The sequence below is a fragment of the Salmo salar genome, chromosome 08 (assembly GCF_965601325.2).
Source record: "Salmo salar chromosome 08, fSalSal1, whole genome shotgun sequence".
NCBI lineage: Eukaryota > Metazoa > Chordata > Actinopteri > Salmoniformes > Salmonidae > Salmo > Salmo salar.
Window position 1 is genome coordinate 24713549 of NC_138298.1, and position 23868 is coordinate 24737416.

The following is a 23868-nucleotide window of genomic DNA, read 5'->3' on the forward strand; positions in this document are numbered from 1 at the left end:
TTTTTTATGAGTAGGATTTGCCACAGTACGTGATATAGTTATTTAAATAAGTTATTTCCAATCATATAATTGAATTGGAAAAAAATCGAACTGGAGCCAACAAACTAAAATGTCTAATATCAATATGTGTTTTATCCAATGTGCATTCCGTATTTATCTCTGCGATGCACACCACAGGTAATTAATAACTGGTCCAGGATATGTTATGTAATCTAGCTATGTCATCCATAGATGTCATCACGGTGTCGTTTGAGACTTGCGCGGATAAAACTGATTCCAAATCAGTTTTCAAAGAACAGACAGTTCACCAGACGATAGACGTCACTTCCGATTCTGATGACGTGGGTCGTCCTCCTCGGTTCCTGTTTGAGGTTCCTCCATTCAAAGAGATTACTGTCAGTAAAAAGATAACGCGTTAGTAATTGATTTAGTAGGTCGCATATACCGTAACTGGGACGAAAGCTTTCATTATAGACCGTTATGGAGACGTCCGGAAACTCTCACAAGAAACCGAAGCTGAGCAACGCGTCCAGCGAGAATTGGGTGAGTTGTTTTATTCATTCCTACCCCGGCGACCGCTGCCACGTCAACAATATGCTGCTAAACTATCAATGTTGTCTCTTATTTCTGCAATTTATGTTCCCAGTAAAAAATGTGCTGCTATAATTATGCAATACTTTCTTAGCTGCGCGGAATGGCCGTGTTCCTATGATTGGAGAAATGCAACTAGTTAGCTTCTTAGTCTTGCCACCAAATGCCAGACAGCCATTTGTAGCAAGCTATAGCTTGCACGACATTCCAAAAGCAAGCTGTTCTGCCTATATAGCAACTGCAGTTACCTAGCTAACTATAAGATCCTGTATCTGCTGCAAAATGATCTGTCGTCATCATGATGACCCGTGTCTAGTGATGTACATTTTTGTGTGACTCTCAAAATGCTTCTTGCTAATCTACTCAGCAGGAGCCTAGTGACCAAGCACATGCATTGGAATGTAGGCCTATCTCACCTTACTGTACATTAGGTTCAAACCAGTCCTTCAACGTTTTTGTCATAATATTGCTGATGACCTTTTGCTTCATGAGTAAGAAATGTGCCTGTCCTGGACTCAGTGTGGCTTCTGTATGTTGCAAAGTCACAGTCAGTGTTAGCTGCAAACGAACAAAGTCAGTGTAATTTGATATGAAACTAAAGGACAGAACAATATTGTGATTGCAGGGAATGCAGAGGGCGACTAATGTGACCTACCAGGCTCATCATGTCAGCAGGAACAAGCGTGGTCAGGTGGTGGGGACGAGAGGGGGCTTCCGTGGATGCACTGTCTGGCTCACAGGTATACAGAAGGACTAAAGCTCAGTTCACCTGGTCCCAGATCTGTTTGGGTTGTGTTGTCAACACCTAGGTTCATTGGTTGTTGTGAGACTGACCATAGGAGTTGGCAAGACCGCACAAACAGATCTGGGACCAGGCTGTCTTCAAAGAAATACAAATGTTAGTCTTCAAAGAAATACAAATGTTTTATCAAGCCTTTCAGTCACTTTATATTCACTCACACTAACTCACCATTGAACAAGGTTTACTGATGTATTTAGGTTTCAAGTACTACCAAAAGACAATATTAGCATTCAGTCAACAGTAGCATTTCGAAATGAAGGCATCACATTCATCCACGCTCTGCCTTCATTTCTAATATTGTCAGGCACCATTTGTTATCATGCATTCAAAGCTAATATTGACGGCCAACATTTGTCATTCATTCAATGCTAATATTGACGCAATGCTAAAATGGGGTATTGCAAGCTGGGTACACTCAATACTAATATTGACCAACCACCATCAACCCCTATTCGTCGCCACTCTCTCCCACCCAGGTCTGTCTGGGGCTGGGAAGACCACGGTGAGCATGGCCCTGGAGGAGTACCTGGTGTGCCACGGCATCCCCTGCTACTCGCTGGACGGAGACAACATCCGCCAGGGCTTGAACAAGAACCTGGGCTTCAGCCCTGAGGACCGCGAGGAGAACGTCAGGCGTATAGCCGAGGTGGCCCGCCTGTTCGCCGACGCAGGGCTCGTCTGCATCGCCAGCTTCATCTCTCCCTACGGACGGGTGAGTGGGGGGGGGGACAAGTGAGAGAAAGAGGAGAGGAAGTTAGAGACAATAGGAAGACAGTGGGGAAGAGGTGACAAGTCATGAGAAAGGGAAGATGAAAGAGAGCAAAAAGAAAGATGGAGACAGTTAATATGCTACTACTTGTGTTTTGCCTGTAATTCCCAGTTTACGATTTCAAATACACTTATCATCGTCAGGAGTTAACTATCCCGTTGTTTGTCTCCTCATCGTCCAGGATCGTGTGAACGCCAGGAAGATCCACGAGGCTGCAGGCTTGCCCTTCTTCGAGGTGTTTGTGGACGCGCCGCTTGACGTGTGTGAACAGAGAGACGTTAAGGGCCTCTACAAGAGAGCCAGGGCTGGAGAGATCAGAGGTAAGGCAAGATAAATAACACATGCTTATACATATAGGCATTTTACCATAACTCTTATAGCATTAGTAAGTATGAAAAAGTTGAAGAGAGAAGTCTCTAGAGAAAGTATGTAAAGTGTATTGGTTTTGACCAGCAGGAACATGAGATCTCATGTCTTTGGCTGTTGTTACCAGAGGAAGTGCCGTGTCGTTTATCGCTTAGTGAAACAGTGAGTCACAAGCTAAGGAAGCTGCTGGGACAAGATCTTCATCTAGTTTAGTGCACCCTGCTGAGCTCGGAGTTCAAGTTTATTTGTCATATACACAGTATCCACATGGTGTGCACAGTATCTACACGGTGTGCACAGTATCCACTAGAGGTCGACCGATTATGATTTTTCACCGCCGATACCGATTATTGGGGGCCAAAAAAAGCCGATACCGATTAATCGGCCGATGTTTGTATTTATTATTATTTATTTATTTATTTGTAATAATGACAATTACAACAATACTGAATGAACACTTATTTTAACTTAATATAATACATCAATAAAATCAATTTAGCCTCAAATAAATAATGAAACATATTCAATTTGGTTTAAATAATGCAAAAGCAGAGTGTTGGAGAAGAAAATAAAAGTGCAATATGTGCCATGTAAAAAAGCTAACGTTTAAGTTCCTTGCTCAGAACATGAGAACACATGAAAGCTGGTGGTTCCTTTTAACATGAGTCTTCAATATTCCCAGGTAAGATGTTTTAGGTTGTAGTTATTATTGGACTATTTCTCTCTATACCATTTGTATTTCATATACCTTTGACTATTGGATGTTCTTATAGGCACTTTAGTATTGCCAGTGTAACAGTATAGCTTCCGTCTCTCTCCTCGATCCTACCTGGGCTCAAACCAGGAACACATCGACAACAGCCACCCTCGAAGCAGCGTTACCCATGCAGAGCAAGGGGAACAACCACTCCAAGTCTCAGAGCGAGTGATGTTTGAAACACTGTTAGCGCGCACCCGGCTAACTAGCTAGCCATTTCACATCGGTTACACCAGCCTAATCTTGGGAGTTTACAGGCTTGAAGTCATAAACAGCGCAATGCATTGCGAAGGGCTGTTTGAATGAATGCTTATGAGCCTGCTGCTGCCTACCATCGCTCAGGCAGACTGCTCAATCAAATCATAGACTTAATTATAACATAATAACACACAGAAATACGAGCCTTAGGTCATTAATATGGTCGAATCCGGAAACTATCATCTCGAAAACAAAACGTTACTCCTGTTACATTGCACAACCTTCAATGTTATGTCATAATTACTTAATTCTGGCAAATTAGTTCGCAACGAGCCAGGCGGCCCAAACTGTTGCATATACCCTGACTGCGTGCAATGAACGCAAAATGACACAATTTCACCTGGTTAATATTGCCTACTAAGCTGGATTTCTTTTAGCTAAATATGCAGGTTTAAAAATATATACTTCTGTGTATTGATTTTAAGGCATTGATGTTTATGGTTAGGTACAGTCGTGCAACGATTGTGCTTTAGTCGCAAATGCGCTTTTGTTAAATCATCCCGAGTTTGGCGAAGTCGGCTGTCTTTGTTAGGAAGAAATAGTCTTCACAGTTCGCAACGAGCCAGGCGGCCCAAACTGCTGTATATACCCTGACTCTGTTGCAAGAGAAGTGACACATTTTCCCTAGTTAAAAGAAATTCATGTTAGCAGGCAATATTAACTAAATATGCAGGTTTAAAAATATATACTTGTGTATTGATTTTAAGAAAGGCATTGATGTTTATGGTTGGAGCAACGTGTACCTAAGCGATTATATGCAATGCAGGACAGGCTAGATAAACTAGTAATATCATCAACCATGTGTAGTTAACTAGTGATTATGATTGATTGATTTGTTTTTTATAAGATAAGTTTAATGCTAGCTAGCAACTTACCTTGGCTTCTTACTGTATTCGCGTAACAGGCAGGCTCCTCGTGGAGTGCAATGTAAAGCAGGTGGTTAGAGCGTTGGACTAGTTAACCGTAAGGTTGCAAGATTGAATCCCTGAGCTGACAAGGTAAAAATCTGTCGTTCTGCCCCTGAACAAGGCAGTTAACCCACCGTTCCTAGGCCGTCATTGTAAATAAGAATGTGTTCGTAACTGACTTGCCTAGTTAAATAAAGGTCTGGGGGGAAAAAATTATAAATCGGTGTCCAAAAATACCAGCTCTGAGCTGTAGGCATGAGACAATATACTGTGAAGCCTAGTTAAGCTGTCCAACTGGTCAAGACATGATCTACCAGGTGCCATATGTCAGGTAGTAGTGACTAATTGGATGGGGTGGGATTCAGCCCAGTTCGAGTGTGTCCTCAGACCACACTATTAAGAATCTTGTCTCTTCAAGTCACGCCAATCTGGATAATAAGCCGTGTGAACAATGTCAAAAAAATAAAATAAATAGCCTGTCTAGATTTCAGTTAATTTGTGTGACTTGCTCAGTGGTTCCAACCAGAGGTACTAGGGCCCCTGGGGTTACTTGGTCTATCCACATGGGTACTTGAGAAGACTCACGAGACAATAGGGTTGCTGTTGAAATGCTCATGAGGGGGTACTTCAGGGGTACTCTGGGAAGAGCACAATTCAGTCGGTGGTACAATAACTGATATCGTTTGTGAACCACTTACTCAGTGGATAGATATTACCTTCCCTGCAACTTTAATGAAGTCACAACCTTTCTGCAAATGAGCAAATTACATTGTTTCATATTCAGCTATTGTTATTCATGCCAATTGAGGGACTGATTTATCTATTTTCTGAATGAATTGTGACTGTTTTCTCCATGTGTCAGGTTTCACTGGGATAGACTCGGAGTATGAGAAACCAGAGGCCCCAGAGCTGGTGCTGAAGACCGACTCCTGCAGTGTCAACGAGTCTATACAGCAGCTCATTGACCTGCTACATGAGAAGGTGAGAGAAACAACCTCCTCTTTCATCCATCCATTCATCCATCCATTGATGTGGTTTGACATAAACAGATGAATTGAAACCTGTAACATGGAAGCATGCTGTCACGTTTAATTTCCACCACTAGAGGGCAGTGTCTTCACACGTTCAGATTGGGATTCACATTTCCAAAATACTAACGCCTCACTGCTGTATGACCCCCACTTTCACACCCCTGAATTCTTATCCAACGCAATCAACCTCTTGGATGTTCTCGTTTTTCCATAATATTTTGTGCATTTTCACTGGTATAATGAATGAATATTTGTAGGATATAGTGCCGGTGGATGCTTCCTATGAAGTGAAGGAGCTGTACGTAGTGGAGAACAAGCTGGACCTGGCCAAGACGGATGCTGAAACACTACCTGCTGTGCAGATTGGAAAGGTAACCGTTCTCTTCAAATACCATTTTTACTAACGCCTACTGGTATTTTCTGAGAGTCTACGGGGGATGGATAGATTCTAAAGGCCTATGTGAAAGTGATAAGGGAACATTTCTGAAAGTGTTATCCATGTTCGACCACATTTTGAATGCTGTTGAACCATTATTTGTGTTCTGATTGACCGTTGTTTGACCCCAGGTGGACATGCAGTGGGTTCAGGTGCTTGCTGAGGGCTGGGCCACCCCTCTGAACGGCTTCATGAGGGAGAGGGAGTTTCTGCAGTGTCTGCACTTTGACTGTCTGCTGGACGGTAAGACGGCACCATGGCCCTTTCTCAATCATCTTTCCTTGATCCCTCATGTTTTCCTCTTGTCCTCTCCTCTGCCTTAGAGTCCTTTCCTTGCCTACTTCTTAAAATGTCTGCCTGCTTTAATCCTCTCCTCACTTCCCACTGACATTTTGAGAAGGAGGTGCAGTGATAAATACAGGTGTATTTCACTGTGAAGTCAAATAAATTGATGGATGTTATGCTCTATAATGACCACTAGAGGGAGATGAAAGCTCTCAAAAGGACATGTTCAGATCAAATGTTATTTGTCACATGGCCGAATACAACAGGTGTAGACTTTACAGTGAAATTACTTACAAGTCCTTAACCAACAATGCAGTTTAAAAAATAATAAGTGTTAAGTGAAAAATAGACAAGTTAAAAATAACATGGTTAAAGAGCAGCAGTAAAATAACAGTACCGAGGCTATGTACAGGGGGTACAGGAACAATGTGTCGAGGTAATTGAGGTAATATGTACATGCAGGTAGAGTTGGAACTTTACAAGTGGTCTTGATTAGCTCATCATTACCTCAAAATGACCGACTACATGAGTTAATATAGTTAATCAGAAGTAAGTCTGATTTTAGATGAAGGAATCAGAGGGATAATCTTACCATGCTATTGTGCTGAGTCATCGTGATCCTTTTACGCTTCAGGCTCAAGACTTTTCATTCTCTGGAAACAAATAGAACCGGTACCTTTTGAGTTGGGCTGAAGGAACGCCGCGGGGCCCAGTCTTGGTATTGGTGAAACTGTGTAATTACACCAATTTCCTACACAGTGTTTGAATTTCCGAAAAAAGAGTCAATTTGCTTTTATTGCCCACATAACACTGACCCTTAAGGCGACGTGTGTGATGTGTTGCCAGTACATACTGGCGTGCGCGCGCACACGCGCAGCATAAAAATGTGTTAAACAACAGAAATGATAACCAAGCCAGTGTTTCATTAGCTGTCTGGAAATGGTTATTGTAAGGAACACCTGTGATATACAGGTGTTCCTTACAATAACAACTCTCTATTCTTCACAGCACCAACGAGTCATTTTTGGATCAGGTCTTGTTTTGGTTTTTCTTTAGATATGATTTCAATATGTTTTGGACCAGAGCTAATGGTGACTCTATGCTGTTGCAAACGGAACTGGGCCTGTGTACTTGGTAGAGAACGCTGAATGACGTGTCCGTGTGCAATGCCCTCACTCGGGTTTCGCTTGTTTGTCCTAGCGAGGGAAATGTGAGCGGAGGAAAAGGATGAAGCCTCAATATTGATTGCCTCCACAAACTATCATTTGTCTATTTCCAGTTCCTTCTAGGGATTTTACAGTGGATGACCCTAACAGAGCTGGAGGAGCTTCCGTTCCACACAATCACAACTGAACCAAACGTGACTGGATAGAATTCAGATCATTTGTTCATTTTAAATAACACAAGTGTTGTAGTTAAATGACCCTTTTACCATCACTTTCACTTAAGGTTGTAAAATTCTGGTGAATTTTGAGAATGTTACCAGAATTTTGCAACCCTACTCTCACTTCATTGTAATCCGTCCCTGATTTGGAGTCCCAGTTAGTAGGATTGACGAGGACACCAGCATTTCCCTGGTAGATGACTGTGTTTGTGCCAGCTCCTTGTTTGGCATGGGCCAGCTCCTTGTTTGGCATGGGCCAGGCTGGGCCAGCAGGCATGTGTGTGTTCACGTGTCTTATTGAAACCAGCTGTGTGTGCTAACTCTGTGACAGAGGATGAAGGAGTGGTGGCGGGGTGGTTGGCAGCCATGGCATCCCATCCAGCAACACACCATCTGATCCAATAGGATGATCCAATGGGATGATCCAATAGGATGATCCAATAGGATGATCCAATAGGATGTGAAAAGCTGGTCTTGTTGGTTTAATCAAGGTGTAGGACTAAATGAATCTGCCAACGTCATGACAACACAGGGCCCCTCTCTTTTTCTCTCCATTTCTTTTATTCTCTTTTTTCTTTCTTTCTGCGACGGTCAGAAACCACCTGAATGCACAAGACTGGATGATGTTTGTTCCCTAATCACCTCATATATCTAAAATGTCTATATATTCCCTGGCACAGTAGATAGGCTGTACTTGAAGTTATCGTAAGAGAGACAGTTAAAGTGATGCTGCAGTTTTGCTGATGGGGCTGTCTGGCTTCTGACCGATCAACTTCCTCTGTCAGCAGTCTGACGTTGAATTATTGTGTCTCAAAGCACTAACATGGCTACCTTCCATGTCTCCTTTCCTTTATTCAACCTCTGACCCCCCCCCCCCTCAATGAACCAACCCACCTGTTCCCCTTCCGTCCCATAGGTGGCGTCATCAACCTGTCTGTGCCGGTGGTGTTGCCGGTGTCGGGGGCGGACAAGGAGCGTCTGGACGGCGTCACGGCCATGGCCCTGGTGTACGAGGGCCGCCGCGTGGCCATCCTCCGCAACCCCGAGTTCTACGAGCACCGCAAGGAGGAGCGCTGCGCCCGCCAGTGGGGCACTACCTGCAAGGACCACCCCTACATCAAGGTCAGTGGTTAGTTCCAGATACCCCTACCACATAGACAGGCAGGGCAGCCACGGTCCGGTCCACTTCTCTAGAGCAAAAGCTGTCAATGTTGAAAACTGTTGAGTAACACTCCTACATCAAGGTCAGTGGTTAGTTCCAGAGACCCGATCCCATAAACGAGCAGGGGGGCTACGGACCGTTCCACTGCGCAGCAAGGGGTGTCTTGACTTTCCGACGAAAGCTGTCACTATTGAAAACTGTCATGTAACATGTCAGAACGACGATGTTTGTTTTCCTTTGCGTGTTTCTTATCTTTGTTTGGCTCAAACCGGTGCTCTTGACAGCTTCATCTGACAGTTAGGAGTTCTCACACCTCCCCTCCACCATGTTTATTATCATACACCCATACCTTCTCTTACAGCTCCAGTCTCCAGAGCTGTTTAGAATGTCCCACTGATAGATATTATGAAATGGAACCCTGGTGATAATGCTGAACAATGCAGGCATGACCCCTGAGAGGGTTACCCTTAACCCTCCCCATGACCAACCCAACCAACTCTCCCCTTGGCCTTGTACGTACACACACACACACACTTTCATTCTAATAGAAGACAGATTCTAGGTGACCCTTTTCCTCAGTGCTGCTTATGGAAGGACTGAATAAAGTGGAGTAGTGTCGTAAAGCAGTGAGCTGCTGCTGCTCTCCTTCCCCTGTCAGAAGTGCTTGTGTAATCGCTCCATCGCCCTCAATTCGCACGTGTTTTATTTAGATCGCAGTCTATCTCGGCCCCCTCTCTCCATCTGGCCCCTTCAAACTGCCTTTTATTTACACAGGACTTTTATTACAGCTGCCCTGGACTTGGAGCTGGCCCTGCTGAACACGTTACCCCCCCCCCTCGCCAGCAGCCACCCACCTCATCCATTCCAAATATACCTGAGCAAAGATGGCAACAATGGTTTCCATCTGTCTCATATGGGCTGTTATTATATCAGTGGGCGCTCAGGTAGACTTCATGGCGTCCTGAAATGATCCCAACCCCCTGCTTAAAAAAACTACAGGCGCCAGCCGAGCCGTGGCGAGGGATCAGACCTGGGAAAGCTGTATCACACATACGCACACACAAGTGCAGTGTCACACACGCCGCCACGTCACACAACAGGACTGGAGATCTATAACCGGGGAGGACAATTGTGAAATTGCATTTTTGAAACCCTATCTTCAGGACTGATGGTTCAGGATCCGGGCTAGGGTTATTTTTGCTGTCTGTCTCGGGACAATTTGGGCTGCCATTGTTATTATGGATTAGTGTGGGTTTGCACACACACACAGACAGAGGGAGCTGGAGTAGTGATATACTGTCTTCAGCCCAACTCGGTCTGATGATTTTAAACAGACACACACACACACACACACACACACACCACGGTGGTGTTTTAAAGCCCCGCCCTGTTGAGTCATTGGCTGGGTGAGATACTGTGAATTTGGACGCCAGGCATCTCCTGTTTCACTCAAAATGCCCTTCAAGTCAACAAAGTTGAACAGTCAACACTATCTTCAGCGTCTCTTATCCATTCTGGGTTGGTGTTCGGTTGTAGGCACTGTCAGTTTACCAAGAAAGCAGCATGGTGGGCTGTCCATCAGCTACCCATAATCCTCTAGTGTGTCTGTGTCTGGTGTCTCTGGCCCTGCTGCAGGCAATGCATGCTGGGTAGTGGGTTCTCCCAGACCTGTCACTCACTCTGTTTCTCCAGCGGTGCCTCCTGTCCGGTGTGTGTGTGTGTGTGTGTGTGTGTGTGTGGTACAGCTTGCTATGATTAAGGTGTCACTCGTTTAACACACACACACTTTAACTCCCTGCGCTGCAGCCGATCCGTCAACACACCCCTCGCAGGCGGCAGCCCCTCATCCCGTCTCCGTCTCTCTCTGAGACTAGGAATAACCTGCTCCGTATTACTTCGCGGTCAATCCACGTTTCCTGTTTACTCCTGGCCGGGCCGCCAGGGAGACGGGAGCCTTCACGTCGGAAACTACAGCATGCTGAATTGTTTAATTTAGCATGATTCCCCTTATATCTAAAACACAGTGTGTATTATCGTGTAAATGCAGCTTTTGGTTACCCCTGAGCTAGCATACTACTATCATTTTCCATCTTAGAATGTTTAAAAGATCTACTGTGTGTTTGGGATTTGAATTGAAACCGTTTTTTTCTCAGGTCTTTTCTGTCTCAGTCTCCAAAGTAAGGGTTATTCATCTGCTTTGCCACTGATCTGGAGCCAGTAGATCCGACTAGTTGGATCAAGTGGAATGAAAGGCACCTCTTCACACCGTTACACTGAACTCCATCCATCCTTCCTCTCTGGCTTATTGATGACAACAACAAGAGGGCAGAGTTTTAGCAGCCTTCGGTTCTCTCATTGTTTTATTGAACACCGACGATATATGCAGTGCATCTAATCTTGTGGATGAGACATGCTCCATCTCTGTTGTGGAAGACGTCCCACTACAACTTACAAAGACTTGGGCCAAATGCGCTACCAACGTCTGTCAAACAGGCTACTGTGGAATCCTCCTCGGAATATAAATGATAGTCTGTTAAATCTAAGAGCCCCCATACAGTTTCATCCATAGGAACCCATCCCCTTTAAATCCAAACCATGACATGCCACTGTGACCATTTTTATATGGGACATCAGAACTGCTCACTAGTAGGCTGGTATTGTTTTCTAACTTCAACTCCTTGAGTAATATTGAATAGCCATCTCAATAGGACACAGTTGTGTATACGCTTCTGGACCCCCCCCTGGTCCTGCCATAGTCTATCCATAGTCCTGTTTTGATGTCTTTAGTACCTACCCTGCAGAGTGTACTCCATAAAGAGCCCAGTGGTTACAGCACAGGGACCAGTAGTAAATGCCCAGAAAGGCAGACCAAGAGTTATAGCCTGAAACAAAGCTGGCTTTGCCTGGGTTTAGCAGTACTTTGGGGACATTAGAACAATCTTGTAAGGGGAAAAATCGCTTCAATGTGGTCCATGAGTTCATCATGGATGGTGTCTCATTGTGGATTACATTACACATCATATTTTGTGTTCCTCGTGAGTCTTTTTCGCTAAAGTCGAGAGAGATGCGGTCAAAGGCATAAAGCAAAGGGGATTCTTCATTCTTACTGGGTTCCAATTTGTAGGAGTGTCTCGTTCAAAATTTTTTGATGTTGTATTTTAAAGTTGTCTGGGGGCTGTTATTGATTTATCCATAATCCTGCCCCTCTTGCAGCGGTTGCCAGATTGGGGAGGTTTACTGTTTGAAACAGTCCTTGATGGCTGTCATAACTGCAGTATGAACATGGTAGAGGAGTTCGAGAAGGCCACTTGTTTAGCATCAATTTCAAATTGATCCATAGCCGCAGGCTCTTCATGTACCTCTGACAGGATTGGATAGTTATAAGCAATATGGTCATTACTGCACCTCTCTTCTTTGATAGGCTATCTGAAATGTTCACCATATTGCTTACACCTATCCAGTCTTTTCAGATCTGCACAATATCTGGGGTGAAATAAGTTCTGGTAAAAAGGTCATTGAAAAACACTGGAAAATATATGGGTCACAGTGAAGTGGGTGTAGTATTGTATGATGCTAATGGGAGAGTGTTGTCTCTCTGTCTGGTCCAGATGGTAATGGAGAGTGGAGACTGGCTGGTAGGAGGAGACCTGCAGGTCCTGGACAAGATCAGCTGGAACGACGGCCTGGACCAGTACAGACTCACCCCCACTGAGCTCAAACACAAGTTCAAGGAGATGAATGCAGGTAAAGGTACAGAGAGTTAGATCTCTCTCTCTCTTTCACACTCTCTCATGTCTCAATAAAGATGCAGCATCTAAATCAGTCTTTCTCTGACCTCTCTCTCCCTCCAGACGCGGTGTTTGCCTTCCAGCTGCGTAACCCGGTGCACAACGGCCACGCCCTCCTCATGCAGGACACCCACAAGCGTCTGATCGAACGGGGCTACCGCCGGCCCGTCCTACTGCTGCACCCGCTGGGCGGCTGGACCAAGGACGACGACGTGCCGTTGGAGTGGCGCATGAAGCAGCACGCCGCCGTGCTGGATGAGGGCGTGCTGAAACCCGAAAACACCATCGTGGCCATCTTCCCGTCGCCCATGATGTACGCAGGCCCCACTGAGGTAAGCTTAGCAGTAACCTGACCATAGAACGGGCTTCCCTTTTCAAGTCAATGGTTGAAATAATGGGAGGACTGGCAGCCAAGTCCGTTCTATGGATTCTATTTCTATGGACCTGACAAAGTCTGTAACACAAGCCAAAGTAATGAGTACACTTGGGAGTACACTTCAAGAACTGGAGGCTACTTAAATTGCCTGACTGTAACTGTGACGTAATATGATGGGACGGTCCACACGTGACTTTTGAAATCAGCTTAATCTAACATGGATGGCAATTTACATTCAGAATTAGAAAGTTCAATATAATCTCTGTCAATTTGTATTGTCCTTACTTGATGCCTGTCTAGCTGTTTGAAGTCTCCTGCTGTCCTTTAATCATGTAGTCAGGGTTATGGGGAGACGATCATTGGGACCAGACTGAGCTCTGTTCTGTTCTGGGGAACACGATGCAGCCTGAAAAGGCCCATCATCTGTCTGTGTGATCTTACAGCCTGACATCAAATGCACCACAAAAGCATCCTCTTTGTTAAAAGTACAACCAACCCGTTTCTGCTTTTTTGGAGCCTTCTGAGAATAAATAAATGTTTTAATGTAATTCCATTGTCCTCCAAGAGTTTCTGCATGTTCGCCGTAATTCGTGCACCTTTGTTGGATAGCGAGGTAGTGGTAGGCATCCCTTCTCTTCAGATGGACTTCACCCATAAAATAATATGACCCCTGAGTCAATACATGTTAGAATCACCTTTGGCAGTGATTAAAGCTGTGAGTCTTTCTGGGTATGTCTCTAAGAGCTTTACACATCTGGATTGTACAATATTTGCCCATTATTTTGTTCAAAATTCTTCAAGCTCTGTCAAATTGGTTGTTGATCATTGCTTGACAACCTTTTTCAAGTCTTGCCATAGATTTTCAAGCAGATTAAAGTCAAAACTGTAACTCGGCCACTCCGGAACATTCACAGTCTTCTTGGTAAGCAAGTCCAGTGTAGATTTGGCCTTGTGTTTTAGGTTATTGTCCTGCTGAAAGGTGATTAATCACCCAGTGTCTGGTGGAAAGCAGACTGAACCAGGTTTCCCTCTGTATTTAGAGCCCTTAGGTTTATTTTTGGTCCTTAACGATTACAAGCGTAACCATAATATGATGCAGCTACTGCTATGCTTGAAAATATGGAGTGTGGCACTCTGTTACCTCTTGTCTTGGATGTGCCCCAAACATATTCAGGACAAATGATTTACTTTGCCACAATTTTTTGCAGTATTTCTTTAGTGCCTTGTTGCAAACAGGATGCATGTTTTGGAATATTTGTTATTCTGTACAGCTTCCCTTTCACTCTGTGAATTAAGTTAGTATTGTGGAGTAACTACAATGTTGTTGATCCATCCTTAGTTTTCTCCTATCACAGCCGTTAAACTCTGACTGTTTTAAAGTCCCCGTTGGCCTCATGGTGAAATCTCTGAGTGGTTTCTGAGTTATGAAGTACGTTTCTATCTTTGTAGTGACTGGATGTATTGACACACCATCCAAAGTGTCATTAATAACTTTACCATGCTCAAAGGGATATTTAATGTTTTTTTATTTTTACCCATCTACCAATAGGTGCCCTACTTTGCGAGGCATTGAAAAACCTCCCTGGTCTTTGTGGTTGAATCTGTGTTTGAAATTCACTGCTCGACTGAGGGACCTTACAATTATCTGTATGTGTGGAGGTACAGAGATGAGTCATTAAAAAGCTTGTTAAACACTATTACTGCACACAGTGAGTCCATGCAACTTATTATGTGACTTGTTACTCCTGGACTTATTTAGGCTTGCCGTAACAAAGGGGTTGAATACTTATTGACCCAAGACATTTCAGCTTTTCATTTCTTATTAGTTAGTCAAATAAACATATTTTGACTTTGATATTATGGGGTATTGACACAATCTCAATTTAATACATTTTAAATTCAGGTTATAACAACAAAATGTGATACAAGTCAAGGGGTGTGAATACTTTCTGAAGGCCCTTAATGCACAGGATACACATCGCGTACAATGACATGCTTACTTACAGGTTCCCTATCCACGATGCCACATGATAAGGTTAAGAGGAAGCAAGTTAAGAATAATACAAAATAAGATCAATGTAATAAAACATTTAGTACATTTAGCAGGAATATCAATACAGGGAAGGCACAGTAGGCTATGTACACATGTGCCGGTGAGGGGCATAAAAATAGAATGGCTGCCAGGTTGGAGGGAGTGGGTTCACATGGCCCTGAGTGTCCATCTTAACTCTATTCCAACCAGCTAACAAAACAATGCACTCCATCCCTCCCTCCGTCTCCAGACTGCCTACAGAGTTTAACTGTCGTTTTTTTCTTCTCCTAACTGCCTTTGTTCTCTCAAGGTCTTTTAGTTTAAGACTAGCGTTTTAAGGTTGAAGACTTCCAATTTTAAAAGTAGGATGGGAGCGTATGTGTGGTTAAATAGTCAGATAGGCCAAAAGAAGCAAGTCTTGTTTTCTTTAGTCATTTGAAACTTCCACTCAAGAGCTCAGTTTATTGTTGTTTCTGTAATGTGTTGTAAAACCGGATTCTCGCATGTCGAAGGTGGGCGCTACGTTCGGGGGGGATTTGAGCACTCCTGTCCAAACGTCATTACCGTAATTGGCTGTTTATTATTGAAGAAAGTGCTTTGTAATGTAATTATAGGGGGCTTGCTTCCATGTCCATAGGCGTTAGCAGCGAGAGCAATGTCCACTCGTATTTAGGGTAATTGTGCCCCATCGTACATGATTACGAATCAGTCAAGGTAATCAAGTGCTGTTTTTCCCTTCCCATCGGTCTCACCACAACGCGCCTGTTGTGCCAAGGCTTCCTTGTTTCTCCAACCCACTGAAAGAGCTGCCCAACCGCTTCCCATTAAAACATTCTAAATGTTCTCATTCTCTGAGTGACCAGAGGGGGTTTTCCCATTGGAAATGCTAAAAGGTAGCATTAGCGCTAAATCAGAATTACCAGCTAGTATTTTTACCCATTGGAAATGCCAACATTTAGCATTGACATTAGTTTTGAGTAACTAAAGCCTTTTTTCTTTTTTTACCATAAAACCACAGGTGCAGTGGCACTGCCGAGCCCGAATGGTGGCCGGCGCCAACTTCTACATCGTGGGTCGCGATCCGGCGGGCATGCCCCACCCAGCCACGGGCAAGGACCTGTACGAGCCAACCCATGGGGCTAAGGTCCTCACCATGGCGCCTGGACTCATCACCCTGGAGATTGTACCCTTCAAGGTGGCAGCCTACAACAAAGCCAAGAGGGCCATGGACTTCTACGACCCCAAGAAGTAAGCTCATCTTTTGTTTTTCAGTCTCCATCCCATCTCTTTACTGTGTTTTGTTTTAGAGGGTAGATCAGCTTTAATATTGTAGGTAGATTATTATCCATTTTGTTTGTTTTGTGTTTGCGTGAAGGACAGGATGATTAGTCCCAGTGGAATTTTTATTTTACCGCAAGTCAGTTAAGAACAAATTCTTATTTACAATGACGCCCTAGGAACTGTGGGTTAACTGCCTTGTTCGGGGGCAGAACGACAGATTTTTACCTTGTCAGCTCAGGGATTCGATCTAGTAACCTTTCAGTTACTAGTCCGCCCTATAATGAGTGTCTTTAAAAACAAATCTCTATTCTCAAGGTTCAAAGAATGTTATCAGTGGATGTCACTCATAATACCAGTGTTCTTTAACAACGGATGTAATGAAGTCCAAATGTTACATTCTTGAAGGTTTCAAGATGTTTCTAAGTTAGCATCATGATGATGAGTCCTGGTCAAACGGGTCATGGTGACCTTTCTCAACCAATCAGAATTAGTCAACATTTAGTCACACTTTTACCTAGATATCAAAATATTAGCAACGTGTATATTCTGGCATACAGTCTTGATGTGGGTAAGCAGGGTGTGTTCATTAGGACTTACAACATAAAACGTTTCGCAACGGAAATCAAATGAGCGGTTCTTTTTTTTTTTTTTCATCGGTGGCAGGAATGTTGTTTCACAGCCTGTAAACATTATCATGCCTAACTCCAATAACCCAAATTGATCATTCATTAAGCTTTTCCACTGAAACCTCCCATGTGTTTTTCTTCCTTATCTACGGCAAATGGCAAAGCCAAAAATAACAGGAACTTCTTTGCTTTCTTATGCTCTTTACAAAGTTTTGTGGCTTTTCTCAGAGCTTTTTGAAGTCGCTCGGAAATCACAGAGAACTGCTATTAATTAAAGTCTGTATACGGATACTGCAGCCGATGACTAACGAAAATCGTGCAACCTCTGTGTGCTATGGGCTTTAATACCGTCCACGCTATCGCTTTATAGCCATGTTTGGCTTAGACTATCATGACTGAGAACTGATCTGACTGATTAAAGGAATAGGATGACTTAAAAGGTAGGAACTGATTGATCAGAAGGTGGAGTACACCCTTTTTTTCCATGGCGCATGTTTTGATATCAGAATAAATTGAGTTGACAAGATAAATATAGTATTTGTATATGGGGGGGAATACCACAATCGCCAGGAGAACTAGTCTGAAAGTAAATATTTCCCCACACCTAGTTAGGTTTCACCTAGGCATGGGATTTAGAAATGGAGCACAGAGCTATTTCCTTCCTGGATTGAAAGCAGGAGAATTACTTGACAATAAGAGCCACAACTGACAAGACTGTTTATATTCTATGTAATCTGGCTTTCCATACCAGTAGTCAAGTATGTTGATTAAAGGTTCACGTCAAAACCATTTGGTATGTCATAGAGAAATACTCATTGATTGTTCCTTTATTAACTTGTCTTCTACTTCGAGTGGCTGAACTATCCATTACTATCCAGTGTTTTTGGACTAGTTTTACAGTTGGGTAAGACCGTTTGGATAGCACTAAATCTTCCTGCTAAAGCGTGAGATAATTCTTCAGTGTGACTCAGTGGAAATGTAAGAGTAATGGGACAAAGGTCTATAGTGGTTACTATGTCACCACTACTAGAATTCTCCTTGTGCTCTTCTCAACAAACTGCCGAGTCAGCAGTCTGGCTTGTTAAGAACCTTAAACACGTTATATTCCACTCCTTCCAGCAAAGTAATTGTCTGTTTTCTGACTGTCACAATAACATTTATATAACAGGCGACTTCATTTCTGTTCAATTGTGTTGTTTTTATTAATATGAAACCTGAAGACCCGAAAAGAGCTACGCCAGAAAATGTCAAAGCCACACTGACTGGCTCTTTCTGACCGTATCAGTGCTAGGCTAGCAGCTAGGGAGAGCTGAGAGGAAGGGGGTAAATCACAATTTCAAAGGCTCTGGTTGGCGCCTTCTGAAATTTATGGCATTCCGTCTGTTCTCGGCCACTCTTTGTGCACATTGTGCCGGCCGGCACTGCCAAATGTGAGAGGAATATAGATGCTAGGCCTAATTGCCAACGATCCCCCTTAAAGTCTGCCTCTATAGTGTAATGGCTAAAATCAGCGCAAGCTGTTTCTCATTTGACCACATATTAAGTGTTCCTCCTCCTCCGAGTTTGGAGTTTGTGCACTTTCTCTCTCCCTCTGTCTCTCTCGCTCTGTCTCTCTCGCTCTCTCGCTCTCTCTCTGCCCTGTCATTTCCACCTATTGTAATGAATAGAAGTCCTCCACTATCAGAGATCAAAGTTTTAGGACCAGAACACATTGAGCGTAGTATACAGTAGAACAGGTTCACTGGATGGCAATTCTAGAATTTGTATTTCTTCCCAGCCAGACTGCAAGTGTTAGCCCCATGGCCCGAGCTATAGATCTGATTCGAAAATAGGACAATCTGATAAAAAGGTGTGATTATCCAGTACAAAAGTCACTAATGTATGGGGAGAATACAGTAATGTATGGGGAGAATACAGTAGTAGTGTTCAACAGTGGGTTTGCATTCCGGAGGTCAGGAGGAAGGTGATCCCATTACTGCCTATGGAGATGGAGAAACGGGAGCTGAGTCGTTGGCACACCTGGAGTGTCAGACACGATCTGGGTTCTGCCACCTGGCTGTCAGTCTGGTCTGCATTGTACTGTACTGCAGGCTCAGGACTCACTGTTGGGCAGAGGACAATAACATGAGGATAACTCGGCCACTAGGGGAGGCACTAGGGAGTTTATTTAATTGATCTATTCAGTTGATTTGAACAGGGACCATGTACTACAAAAACATGTTTCAGGACACTTGACAAATGATACATTGAACCAGATTTAGCTAACAGCTGATTTACATCAGCAAATGGGTTCAATGAATAGATAAACCCAGAACCCACAGAGTCCTTAAGAATGAGATTCATTGGCTAATTTAAAGTCCAATTCAAGAATGGAGGGGGAAAAAAGTGACATTTTTCTGAATGAAAATGAACCCCAAACCAACCCTTAAATTGTCTGCGGGCTTCAATATATAGTTTCAGGAGTGAGGTAGACGGGCGAGGACACTGCACAACTTTTGGAACTGGACTTCAGGAATCCAAGAGGTTTAGTGTGTGGAAACGCCGTGGCTCTTGCTGCGGCGCTAACAGTACAAATCCATACAAGACGCTCCGCAGCGCACGTCAGTCCACATGACCGCAAACCGCTGAGAAACGAAACCACATTTGACAAATGTGATTATTATGAGGAAAGTGCATTGTGGCGAGAGAAGGAATGTGCTTGAATGTTACCCCCTTTTGTCTAAGTGAAGGAATCTACAGTAGTATATAATTAATCCAATCATTGACAAGTATTTAATTTATCCCCTACTTGTGTGTGGCGGAGTCATGGAAGATTGTATTTAGACTAGTCAGTTTTTTTTTTTACAGGAATTTTCTCATTTTGGTTTGAGACTAATTAGCTGTGTTTAGACTTTTTTTTTTACCAGTGTTTATTTTTGAACCAGTTGTTTAAACTGAGAAGTCTAACAGAAGGTTTGAATTTGATGGCGAAGGTCTGACGTTTAGGTTGCGCTCTTTCTTTTTTTGTTTGCCGCTGGCTTGAAGCAGCGTCTCTATGTACTGCTGTTTCAAGTGTCTGAGGTTCTTTTGATGTGCCAAGTCCCCTAGCATAAGGGGGCTCGAGTGCATGTTTACTTCAATTACCGAAATACACCGCCTTTTTTCCCAAGCATATGAAGTGCATTTTGTGAAGTTCCCTCAAAGAACTCTCCCTAAAGTGTCCTTGAATGTAGTTGGTCATGCCATTCATCCACACAGTAAGTTAGAAGATCGTTCCTCACTTACCAAACAACATTTCAGGGTCAGGCTGTTGAAATGAGACGGTGCCTTTTCTTCATTTCTTTTCAGCCATCAAGACTATGACTTCATCTCAGGGACACGGATGCGTAAGATGGCTCGCGAAGGACAGAACCCTCCGGAAGGCTTCATGGCCCCCAAAGCCTGGGCTGTACTGGTGGAGTACTATCAGTCCCTGGAGAAGACTACCTAAGGTCAAAATGGGCAACATCAGGGTCGTATTCATTAGGGCACACCATAGCAAAACTTTTTCAAATGTTTCTCACCAAGAAAAACGAAAACAAGCGGTTGTCATTGGACAAGTCCAGATAGTCCCTCCCTGCTTCAGTCGGTTTCCCTCTGTTTGGTGCCTAATGAATACGACACAGCAATCTCCTCTAAAACAGTTAAAAGATTAATACGAGGACCACTCAACAGCTATAGCTATCGTTCCTTCCCTGCGCTGTGGCTCGCCTCCAGATGTCCCTGTCCAACCTCCAACGCACACACCTCTCCTCTATTCTCCTCCACTCTCCTCCCCTCTCCTCTCTCTCGTTCTGCTGCTACTGCCACTGGGCTTCAGTCTTACCACACTGAGTATGTACTTTATTTAAACTCACCATTAGAAATTGGTTTCTCTAATTGTGGAACTATCAGTATTTTTAAATGTGTTTTTAAACTGGAAATGAGTTCAAATGTTCATTTTAAAAGGTGTGAAGAGGCAAAGATTGTCTTTTTTAGAGAATGATGCAAAAATGTTCCTCATTATGTAACAATATGTGGTTTAGTTGAGGATGAAAACATGATGCATGTAGGAAGTCAATGCCCCTCTTAGTAATGTACCCTACAACTGTTACCGTGTCCATGGCTAATGTGATCATATTGATTCTTTTGAGTGTTTGGCTTTGTCCCTTTGTCCCCATGCACACTTCAAATAAGTTACTGGAAAGCGTAGACTCATTTAGTGATCTTAAAACAAGCCATCACTGTGTCGCTGCAGTATGTGGGTAACTCATCTGAGGTTGTTGGCCTGACTGGAACTGTGGTTTGAATTGGAGTTTGAGGTCAAGTTGAGTGCCTTGTCTTTTGTCAATCGTTCTCACACAGAGACATTGCATTCACACACACACACACACACACCAACACACACCTGTTCATTCTCCCACTTGCCTCTGTTACGTTAAAGCGGTCCAATAGATCCAGGAAACAATCATGAGACAGGAACTAATGACTAAACCTTTAGAAATACTTACTGTTTTACCATTAGCTTTATTTCTCCATACTGATAACATCGTTTATCTTTTTACCTTGATGTAGCATGTAGTGAAGTGTTCACCACCGATGACTGTTTTAGTTAACTCAGTATTTATTGTTTTGTTGGTGGCATCTTACTTGGGGAGGACAGGCTGGTGGTAGTGACTGGAGCAGGATAGGTGGAATGGTATTCCATTTGTTCTGTTCCAGCCATTATAATGAGCTGTCCTCCCCTCAGCAGCCCCCTGTGGTCTGCCACTATATATACATTTTAGTTTGTTTGCTTGTTTTAATATTCTTTGTACTGAGTTATAATATTTTCCATTTGGTTACTACTGTACAAACATGGGTCTGCTCTGCCAGTATGGCTGGAAGAAAAGATATCGGTTTATATATTATTGTCCATGTTCTCCAATAAACCATTTTTAGCAAATGGATACATTTCGTTTCATGTTTTTTGTTGGTTAGCCACAGGCCACGATAGCTACATATAAATAAAATGGTTCCAGACTCTCAAATATACTGTGTCAAAGAATTCATGTTTAACTCAGAACAAAATCTAATTTGCTTCAAAAAGAACTACTATTGATGAGCTTTTACTGACTTAAACCAGAGTAGGTGATCTCATTCCCAATGTATACCGTTAAAATACCCCGCCATCTCCCATCAGGCACATCTAGTGCTGACGTATGTGTGACAACCTGTAATGTTTCAACTGGTCCTGTTGTACGTCTCAGTGCCTCACGTCCACACGATTTATATAGGAATTTCCATTCGCTTTTAATATTCTCAGACCCGGTACATTGTGCTCACTGCTCAATCACGGTAAAGAACCCCTTCATGCTCCATCTCTCTCCTTCTGTCTCTGTTTCTGTCACACACACACACACACACACACACACACACACCATCCCAACTCCCAGCTGTGGCCCAGATGCGTGGGCCCTGTGAAAGTGGAACACACAGGGTTAATGCATGGCCTTAGGTCGCCCCTCTCAGACAGGAGGACCCTGGATATTCCATCTAATCCACCTCATTAACCTCCGTAACCAATAGACCTGGCTGCCAGCAGCCATTTTCCTACACCGCGTTGCCAGAACTTGTTCAATCTCATATGGTAATCAAGCTCGGACCTCGATACCTCTTCAAAGGGAGTGTTGTTTTTTTTTAGCTGTAAATGAAGGAATGCTGTAGGGATTGGGAAGCTTGCCTTACATTTTGGTTGTCCTTTTAACTTTCTCTGAGGGAATGAGGGGGTGTAGTTCTCTTTTGGGGGGGGGGGGGTTCACTGCAGAATCCCTTCAACCCTTGTGATGTTTTAGATGGATCACACACATTGTATAAGAAGTGATTATACCATCTATCACTCCTTTTCATCTGTATGAAGAATCAAGACCATTTTTCAGATAGCTCTACCTTTAGTCATCTCTGATTTCATCAAATTTGCCAAAGAGTATTCCTTTACAACATGGCTGGCTGCCAGCCCAAAATATATTACTAGAAAGATGTTAATGCTTCTACTAATGTTACTGTGCCATGTACCTGTCTGTCTACTCACCTGTGTCTACTCAGCTCACCTGTCTGTCTACTCACCTCACCTGTCTGTCTACTCACCTCTCCTCACCTGTCTGTCTACTCACCTGTCTCTCTCCTCAACTCACCTGTCTCTCTCCTCACCTGTCTGTCTACATTTTTTTACATTTACATTTTAGTCATTTAGCAGACGCTCTTATCCAGAGCGACTTACAGTAGAGTGCATACATTTTTAAATACTGGCCCCCCCGTGGGAATCGAACCCACAACCCTGGCGTTGCAAGCGCCATGCTCTACCAACTGAGCTACAGTGGGACAACTCATCTCTACTCACCTGTCTGTCTACTTACCTAACTTGCCTGTCTACTCACCTCTACTCACCTGTCTGTCTACTTACCTAACTTGCCTGTCTACTCACCTCTACTCACCTGTCTGTCTACTTACCTAACTTGCCTGTCTACTCACCTCTCCTCACCTGTCTGTCTACTCACCTCTCCTCACCTGTCTGTCTACTCACCTCTCCTCACCTGTCTGTCTACTCACCTCTCCTCACCTGTCTGTCTACTTACCTGTCTGTCTACTCTCCTCACCTGTCTGTTTACCCACCTCACCTATCTCACTTATTCATATTGACTTGAATTACAGTCTCACATCGTCAGGACAGTCTCACCATTTACTTTTTGTCATCTTGGCTTAAACTGTAGAACAACTTTGCTGAAACTGTTTCCAGACAGTTTTATGTACAGTACAGTTTTTGAGATTGCCAGAAATGCTAGACTTGACTGGAGGTGCTATGGTGTGGTACAGGTGGGGGGGGGGGGGGGGGGGGGTATTTGATCCCCTGCTGATTTTCTACGTTTGCCCACTGACAAAGAAATGATCAGTCTATAATTTTAATGGTAGGTTTATTTGAACAGTGAGAGACAGAATAACAACAAAAAAATCCAGAAAAATGCATGTCAAAAATGTTATAA

The 23868-nt window shown here is 43.5% G+C and overlaps 1 protein-coding gene across 1 annotated transcript; it reads left to right on the forward strand.

The window, feature by feature from the left end:
- The first annotated feature begins 321 nt into the window (after nucleotides 1–321).
- LOC106610336 (bifunctional 3'-phosphoadenosine 5'-phosphosulfate synthase 1) lies at nucleotides 322–21798 on the forward strand. Its single transcript, XM_014209634.3, has 12 exons — nucleotides 322–543; nucleotides 1217–1331; nucleotides 1870–2105; nucleotides 2344–2482; nucleotides 5314–5432; nucleotides 5740–5853; nucleotides 6050–6161; nucleotides 8504–8709; nucleotides 12358–12493; nucleotides 12601–12869; nucleotides 15964–16193; nucleotides 20180–21798. Exons 1-12 carry the CDS (start codon nucleotides 481–483, stop codon nucleotides 20319–20321), a joined length of 1881 nt encoding a protein of 626 aa, XP_014065109.3. The 5' UTR covers nucleotides 322–480; the 3' UTR covers nucleotides 20322–21798.
- The last annotated feature ends 2070 nt before the right edge of the window (nucleotides 21799–23868 follow it).